The following is a 9,801-nucleotide window of genomic DNA, read 5'->3' on the forward strand; positions in this document are numbered from 1 at the left end:
TGATTGAACAAAATTGTCTCGATAATTTACTTATTATATTAAATTTTTCATTTATTTTGCAATTTTGTGAAATAACCTAATAGTTGAAGTATATTCCCTCGTGCAACGAGTGTGTATTTCATTTCAAATTGATTTCAATTTATGTCAAGGAAAATAAAAATAAACAACCTAGAAACTTCATAATGAGAAGTAACCTTTGACCTCTTTCAATGGCAGAGAACGTAGTGTCCGACGAAACTGGTAAGTATTTGTGTTGATTTTAGGAACATATGCAATGTTATTTGGTAATTTAGTTAACTAGTAATAGAGCTAAGGATTGTGAGATGTGTTTCGATGAAATGATGAGATTGATAAATGTATCAGCTAAGTACACTGACGACATTAATTTTTATCGTCAGCGGAAAGGTGCAAAATTCTGCAACCTTGTGTCATACATATACATGCATATTATTGTATAGGTATGCTAGGTGAATTCAAATTTGCCATCAAACTGCATCATTTTACATATCAAATTAAAGCCCTTGAGTAAAGAAAGCCAAAACTGAAAACATTTTTGTCATAGCACTTTCCGTAACAAAGTTACATCTGACAAAGATTGACTTTCATCAAAAAGATTTTGCTAACAAAATTCCCAAAAACGGCATTTAGGGGTGTTTCTAGATCTTAGTCTCATGGCGATAGCAGCTTTTTTAATGGAACTGCTATCAAAATCCTCTAAAATTCCATGTGCGACTTGATTATCACCATAAAAATCATATATTTGGGTCAAGTGTAGTATAGAAAACATATTTATGTAGGTTTCCTTCACCGACCTGTTCTCGAAAAAAATTCAAATTTCTATGTAAATATGCATTGTGTTTGGGCCCCGGTCTCGGCGAATTTCGCTGACTAGCAAATGTGTTAACTAAGGTTTGCCTGGGATACCTATATTGTATGTTCTAAGGCGGATGAGCCCTAAACTAAGGCCTATTAAGGATTAGCTAAATTACTGGTTATAGTACTAATTTAAAAGTATGTAAAGCAACTTCCTATAATAATCAACCGCATGCTCGCTGATGCTGTTATTATCAATTGAGGTGAAGTCTATCTGTAAAAATAATAAAATTGTCACATTAAAAAAAAATTGCAACCCTGATTTTTCAGGATTTAGGGTCATTCTTCGAGGGTGTTACGTGCTTGCCGGCTTATCTTCTTAGTAAAACTATGAAATCACACAATTATCACACCATCAGGCGAAGTTTTACCATAATTCTTAGACTAGTTAGAGTCCTTTTATTCCTCTCTCCATTCTCTCTCCTCTTTTCTCCCATTCCATAGTTTTACGACATCACGGTCGGACATTACATTCAAAAGTGAATTACAATAATAAAATACATTCGCAATCATGGCGCTACGCAAATCTGCAGACATAGCGCGCCGCACCGCGTAGGCCTACTAGTTTGAGCGTATTGCAATTAATCACGCACATTACTACATGACACTCCCCGAACTCCTATATGATTGTGTCAATCATCTCAAAAATGCCCATTTAAATCGCGTTAAATTTACATCATTTTGTGTGCCTAAATATAATTTCATGCATACATTTGTTTTTAATGCACGTTTTAATTCATTTTATAAAATATTCTCCAAACGTTACATTTGCCATAAATACAAATAAAATTTATGTGATAAATTTCTTCTCCAATGATAATCTCACACAAGTTTCCATCTCTCCAAAACATAATGAATTAAGTTATACATCCCACCGCTGCCACCATGTTACGTGCTTGCCGGCTTATCTTCTTAGTAAAACTATGAAATCACACAATTACAATAATAAAATACATTACGCAATCATGACGCTTCGCAAATCTCTGCGGACATAGCGCTACACGCTGCGTGACTAGTTTGAGCGCATATTGCAATTAATCGCGCATTGATAACATTACCACATGACAGAGGGCAACACAACAATTATTTTCCTGATCCTGCTGAAGCTGAAGTGATGCACATCATGATATGATACAGTCACTGTCACACCGCGTAAAAAGCAATATCATAAATTAATATGGAAGTAACAGGCGATCACTACATGGACGATCACATCAAAAATGTTACCAACAAAAATTGCACTTTAACTAAATTATAAATGGTTCCAGCTTGAGGCGATTGACTCGTATTATACGAGTCGTATAAGTAGGCCTACCTTGTGGGTGGGGTGATTTTGACGGCTTTTAGGGGATTTAAAAAGTGCCAATTTCAAACATAAATTTTGCTGCAATTTAAAATCGGTTATCAAGTAAAGGAAGTTTGCCGGTGAGCTGAATTGCAGCCGTAAAGTCAGGTGTAACTTTATGATGAAATGTGGTATATGAAGAAATGTGGGAAAATTAGAAATTGCTCCCAAAAATGAAGTACATGTTCCTAATAGAAGGACAAGATGCATGTTATGTATTTGCACCACTTAAAATTAGTGAAATGTTCATTAAAAGTCATCTTCACACGCTTTTTCAGGCAGTTTTCGAAGCCATTCTCATGCCTGTGCATGGCATAATATGGGGCAAGTCAAGCCCAATACATGAATACAGGGGTCTCAAATTGCTGCTTCAATGAATCCATTTAGATTCTAATAGTGGTGTTATCGATAGAGATTTTGTGTATCGCCATGTCGGAAGAAAATACTTCCGACAATCGACATGTATCGACAGTCAACAACCTGACAGCGTGGGAAATATCTTAACTTGCCCATTGATCACCAACCGACCTACCAATTAAGCTTACCCAATTCATCAAAACAAATGCTCTACTAAGATCCTGCGTGTGGCATTACTGCTCTACCTCACGTGATCTGCACAGTAGTGAACAGTAGTGAACATTATGTCATGATATTCCAAAGCTGTAATTGGTTGGAAGGTGCCCATGTCACTGACATGATAGTTACATACAATGTATATATGTGTTTGTCCATTTATTATGTTATTATTCACATCACTGTGATGACTTCTTTTGCATGTCACATAATTTGTGAATTCTATGCTGAGTATGCTCCTCGTTGAGGGGGTATGTCTTAATATAATGGTGTATAATTTTTGTTGAACTGTGAACTTAAGGTCAACAAACTTGTGCTATTTATATTTCAAATGTTTAAGCTATCAGCGCTAGTGGCTTTTGATGTTGTGACAGTACATCGTTTGTGTATCGATACTACCATTGAGTGTTCCAACATGTCGGAAGTCTGTGAGTTTTCCGACTATCGACACTTTCGACAGTCGATAACAGGCCTAGATTCTAAAGATGGGTAATTGAATTGAGAGTTAACAAAATTTACCATGGATAAAATTTCATAATGTAAAAAATTAGAAAGTCTGTAGTAAATGAACGTAAACAACTGGTCTCCATCACAGGCATCACTATGAGTACAGGAAACGCAGCACCAGAATTGCAGACTGCAGCTATTGCTCAAACATATTTTGACATTTTTGACTTGGATCAGAAATATCACCTCACCATGATACCAATTTCTTTTACTATCTTAGGGACGTACATCCCCGCTACCCAACGTCCAGATGGAAGTTGGAGGAAGCCCAGACGTGTCAAGGAAGGATACACTCCTCAGGAAGAAGTACCAGTGTAAGTAGTTAAAAGCAGAAGCAAGATGTTTTCTTAAGGTGGATCATCAGGCATTTTGAAAATATATATTCAGCATGTTACACAAATTAATTGAGTTGGGTATAGTACACATCTTTTGTTTGAAGCAAATCGGACATGCACATATGGCTGTCATAATACTTGAATTTTCATTTTCTTTGTATTTCATTGTTTTGATCAATGATGTAGTTAATGATCTAATATGGCTATTAAAGGGCTCATGAACATTTTGTTCCCGTCAAGCAAATTTTGGATAGGGGACTATAAAAGAAGCTCTGATGGGGGTGCGTACGTGTTTACCAGCAAACAAGTACACACACAAGATTTTTCACCCTAAACTGCGGACTTGCTTCCAACTGAGGACAGTCCGCAGTCTCAAACTGCTGCAAAAGACCTCAAATGCATGCTAAATGCATTATAGCGCTATTTGCCTTAAACTGAGGACCACACATGTAAAAACTACAGGTAGCAGTTGATTGATAAAATTCCATTTCGTCATTCGGCAGGAAAAAATATTACTTATAAGTTTATGAATTTATACTTTTGCCCTTGAACATGGATGAAGCAAACCCTTCAATATAAAGGCTACACCTACAAAGCTTTATCCATTTTCAAGGGCCAAAAAAATGACGTGTTACTTTGAACATGTTTCCTGCATGTACTTTTGGCCCATGAACATGGATGAAGCAACCTCTTCAATATAAAGTCTTTACCTACAACTTAAGGCTTATATTCAAAGGCCAAAGGTACATGAGGTTTTTTCCACCCAGTGACATATTTTTATGTATTTGTTAATTCACTCCAAAGTTACTGTTTTGCCCTCTTTGTAGGTATGAGAGCAAAGGAAAGCAATGGATGAACAGCAAACCAAAACTTCCACCCGGTGTTCATGTAGAGCTGGCTAAACCGGAACCACAGAAAAACCTGTCAAAATCAGCCAAGAAAAATGAACGACGCAAACAGAAACGCAAGGAGCAGCAAGGTAGTGAGAACATGAATGACTTATCACAGAAAGTGGAATCTGTTTCAATCTCATCTCCATCTAGTACTGCCACGCCGGTTGATTCAGAAAAACGCGCCAAAACTGTTCGCAAAAACTCAGGCAGATTGAAGAGCTGCAAAAGAAGATCGACAGTGGGGAAATCGTAACTCCAAGTAAAGAACAATTAGAGAAGTTGTCACGCAAGCAAGAGTGGGAGGAGGAATTGAGAACTCTGGAGTTATGACAACTGTGATATTTTTTTTAATATTCATTAATTATAGTATTTAAGATTGTATAAAAAACCAACTTAGCAACTGTAGGTCTTTAAACCAATTTCTCACAAAAAGTCAAGTTAAAATTGATGAGGGCCCATAGATTTTGAGACTGTAGGGCCTGAATGGCCCGTAAACATTTTGACTTCCTGCTAACACTACCCATAAATAACAAATAACCTTAAGATATGTTAAATATGTAGAGGGGTCATTTTAATTAGCCAGGACTTATCAATTTTGAGACCCTATGGGCTGGCCCTTTGAAAGTTTTGGTTTAACATCAACACTGCTAAAAGGGTGAACTTGGTGGAAGTCCAAGTCCAAACTTGTTTTGTTTTGTATTTTTACTATTGGCAAGGTGGACTGAGTCAGCTGTTTTGTGGCGTACACCTGTACAAGCTTTAAATTTGGGTGTATGCATGCTAGCTAGGATTAGAGCAAACACTCGCAGTTTGATGCTGTGACAACTGTGTCCAATGAAATGAACAGGTGACTTCACAGACTCACCGAGAGCAAAACAACTATAGAGAAAAGTTTTGATTCATGTCATTTGTTTCTTTGGCAAGTTGTGTGTTTGTAAATGAGATATATGCAATGCAGTTCCACTCAAAAACCAGAAAAGGTGTTTAAATTTGGGCTAAAAATTTTACCTCACAAAAGACCTGAATTCAAACAAACACCTGAAAAGTGCAGGGGTGTGAAATCTGCTCTTTTAAGCTGAATTCCTCTTTTTTGGAAATTTCTTTGAGGCAAAATTTTAGCTTTTTCTTTCATTTTCAGCCCATTTTGAGCATATTTCAGTGCTTTTCCTCTTTTTTTTCTTTTTTGAACAAAGTTTCTCTTTTTTCAATAGAGGTCACCCACACCCCTGAAAGTGGCATCTTTGTTACATTTACACACACACACATTTGTCAACGACCCATATCCAATATGCGGGTCTTTATGACTCATATTGAATATGGCATGGGTAAAATCATGGGTGATAAGAATCCAATCTAGTGTTTACATTCAGACAGGTGCAAGGAATGCTGCACTTTATTTTTTGCACACATTAAGTGGGATGATTCCCTGATGGTGTCTATAAATTGGTTCCCCTCAAGTTCTGTAGTGACGTATATAAACACATCAAAAGAAATAAGTCCCCCCTCTCAAAATTACGTCATAACATTGTAGAATAAAACTTTGTACCAATAAAACTAACTGAGAAATAATTATATGATTGTTTGCTTAGTGTTGTGTGAAAATGAAAGATGTCAATGACTTCATGGCTGAATGAGCCCAAATTAAAGACAAAAGGTGCTCGTTCCAAAAGTCACAAAGTAGTCCTATGCTTGTTAACTGCCAGGTGTATTGGGACAAGGAATGAGACTGACCATCTTACCACTCACTGTGCTGAGCGCTGCATCAAGATGCGAATTTGCATGGCTGAATGATCAAGAATGTTCCCTTGGTGAGGATTTTAAACGGCACTCAACCACAGTCCACATGTGTTTTGCATTGGTGACAAGCCATGAATCAACTTTTTGTGACAAGCATAGGCCTACTTTGTGACTTTTGAAAAGGGCAGTTTTTGTCTTCAATATGGGCTCATTCAGCCCTGAAGTCATGGACATCTTTCATTTTCGCACAACATTTAGTAAACAGTCATAAAATTATTTCAAAGTTGGTTTTATTGATACAAAACGAAACCTTACAATGCTACATGTACGACAAAATATTGGGAGGGGGACTTATTTTTGTTGATGTGTTTAATTATTTCGCTGGCCACAGTATGGAATCGTGTGCGTTAAGTTATTGGGCGAAAAGCGTACATGTATGCACACTTACAAGGGCAGTTTGTTAGAATGCTTACATCGCAACCGTGATATCACTACCGAACTTGAGGTGAATCAAAGAATATACGTATATCGTATATCATCGCCCTGCTATGATAATTGCCAGTCATTTTTTGAAATTTTGAGAACAAAGTACAAAATTTGGTTCAAGCATGCATTTAAGGCCAGAGTAATGGAAGACACATTCGTCCACGACCGAATTTCAGATTTTTTGATATTTATCAACACTAAGATGTATTCTTTCACTTGAAACTGATCAAATACAACTTGCTAATATATATTCGTATTTTTGCTTGATTTATTTCACTCTTTTCAACTCTAAAAAGTCACATGGCTCAAGACAGCTTAGTAAATTGGCGGGAAATAATGAGTCAGAAATGCTTGCGAATGCGAAATATTGTGATTACTGCAGCGATTCGCGTCATGCGTGACGCGGGCGCAACTCTCTTGGCGTATGTCAAAAGCGCAGTCAAAGGCGCATTCGGTATCTTATAAACGCCAGCAAATGTGGTGTAAACAAAACAAAAATTTGCAGTCAAAATGCCACTTAGATTTTTTAATTATTTTGAATTTTGGCGCACTGAAAGCAGAGATTATAGATTCATTGGTGCAAAAAGATGCATATTTAGACCATGCACCAGATACAGCTTTTACAAGTGTGAAAGTCTTACTGTTTTAAAATTTAAGGACGTTTTGTGCATAATTTTGACATTTTTTTACCAAAACGTCGATTTCTCAGAGTTCACTTTTGACAATATTGCACGATTTTTGTGACAAGATAACTCGAAAAATATCCAAGCAAAGGGTAAGCTTTTTGCACTATCGCTTAGAGTACATCAAAGTCTAGGGAAGGTTTTTTCATTTTTTCAAAATATTTGTTTTAAACAAAAATATACACCATTATGTGCAATTTTTAGCTTAATAGAGTGACAAAATGGTTTTTATCACATGTTTTTTTCAATATTTCGAAAAAAGAGACGAATTTCAAAAAAAAAAAAAAACCTTCCCTAAGTTCATGTCTCTTCTTCATGAAAAACTAACTGAATTTTTTTACTCGAGCGGATTTTTTCTAAGTTGTCACAAAAAATTGGGGTAAAAAGTGAATTTTTGTGATTTTTTCAAAAACTTGAGATTTTTGAACAAATCTGACGTCACCATGGGATTCCTTGACTCATTTCCTTTCCAAAAATGTATAGTTTTATATACTTTGGACATACAATTCAGAAATAATGAAGCTCGAAAAGGTCCATGTTCTCTCCCATTACTCTGCCCTTAAACATATGTATTCACCAATCTTTGCACAAGAACAAATGGTAATGAGACAAATGAAAGGGGATAATCAGAATTAATTAGGGCGATTGCGTAACTGATGTATGCTTGAACCATAATTTGTAATTTGTTCTCAAAATTATAAAAAGTGATTTAATAAATTATCGTAGTAGGGTGATGATATGTAGACTGGAATACAGTCCTCAACGATAGTCAGTCATTTATCTGTTGGCCATTTGAGTGCTATCATTTGAATCGTGACTGAGTTTGAATCATACATTTTCCTTTTAGCAATTGATGGGATTATTAGGCAGGGCCTCAAGATTCGATGAGAATCACAGAATCGACTTTCATATAATGATTCTTGATACATTTGTTGCGAGAATCAACTTCTTTAATTGAATCATGCAGTAAGTAATGGATGTTTTTTGATTCTCGCTACCTGGCACAAAATTGAGGCCCTGCTAGGGCACAGGTAATCTTTCTGAGTCTTTTCATCACCACAGAACAAGGGTACAATGACACGCACACAAATGAAAAGCCTGTGGGTTGTGACTATTAATAGATGTCAAAAGTGACGCAAATACTGATTAGGTTACTTTACGCGAAAATGATATTGGCTGTCTAGTTGTTTTCCTGCCTCAGTCCCATGCCAGGAATTTTGTATTTGTATTGCAAATTCAATTTATTGGAATTTATTCAAATTACAAGAACAAGATAGGTTCCATGAATGAGGTAAATATTTCAGGCATTATTCAGTTTTGATAATGAAATTTTCTTAGGGAAATAGAAATGAACTGCATTCCTCAGTCTAGTCCTAACCTAGTCCGACGAGTAGGACTTTTTTTTTTAGTTACCAGACTAACTCAGCTCAGACTATGATGACTATTTCACATCACGAAAGTCCAGTGACCGCGCCATCTGAAAAAAAAAAAAACCCGGGTGGGGCAGTTAGTTGATTTTCTTTCTTGAGCGATCAGTGTCTGAGTATATAGTTTGTAAAGTAAGAAAAAAACTACCCTAACCTACAATAAAATTTGTATGGTAGCAGGTTATTGATCTGGTATTGAAGGAAACAAAGAAACTAAATTTGCCAATGCCAAAAATGAGATACCAATCAAATTTTGATCATGATTTGTAATTTTATATTTGATGAAATGTTGCACAGGATACTGTAAATTGTAAGATTACTTTTCTTCTTTTGTCACTTGTCCATCTTATCATCACTATTTTGTTGTCTCTTTGAAAGGGATACACAGTCATTTTTTTTGGCACCCAAAATTAAAGTAACTTTTCCCTGCTACTACTGCATTTTATTCTAAACCAAGCACCAGAGGAAAACACAATTTTGGAAGCCAAAAAATGCACCCCAATTTTCCAAAAAGTGCAAAAAAATGAGATTCCTCAAAATAATGTTGTTTCCTCAGGTTTTTCCTACAAAAATAAAAAAAAAAGTTTTCCTAAATTTACTTGTTATTTAAGGTTGGAAACCGGAGAAATATTGCAACTAAAAGTTGTTTGGTCTAAACTGTTTTCTTTATAATATAAAATGGAGCACCCTGAATGCAGGGGTGTGATTCTTTAGGATTTTCCTGATTTCAGGTTTTTTTTGTGGCCAAAATTTACGCAATTTTATTGATTTTCAGCCCGTTTTGGGGTATTTTAGCCCAATTTCACATTGTTTTTCAGGATTTTCTACCACTTTCAAGATATTTCACAAGCTTTGAATCACACCCTGTGGAATGGGATACACGGCATTTGTACCATTTATTCCGTCATGCATTCAGCATAGGGCTGCCATCATATACACGCA

The 9,801-nt window shown here is 36.1% G+C and overlaps 1 protein-coding gene across 1 annotated transcript; it reads left to right on the plus strand.

The window, feature by feature from the left end:
• The first annotated feature begins 169 nt into the window (after positions 1-169).
• On the plus strand, positions 170-5,698 carry LOC140143360 (partner of Y14 and mago-like). Its single transcript, XM_072165217.1, is given in 4 exon segments — positions 170-240; positions 3,519-3,612; positions 4,461-4,720; positions 4,723-5,698. Coding segments are annotated over 4 exon segments (519 nt in total). The 5' UTR covers positions 170-209; the 3' UTR covers positions 4,857-5,698.
• The last annotated feature ends 4,103 nt before the right edge of the window (positions 5,699-9,801 follow it).

Source organism: Amphiura filiformis, unplaced genomic scaffold (genome assembly GCF_039555335.1).
Source record: "Amphiura filiformis unplaced genomic scaffold, Afil_fr2py scaffold_21, whole genome shotgun sequence".
NCBI classification, from domain to species: Eukaryota; Metazoa; Echinodermata; class Ophiuroidea; order Amphilepidida; family Amphiuridae; genus Amphiura; species Amphiura filiformis.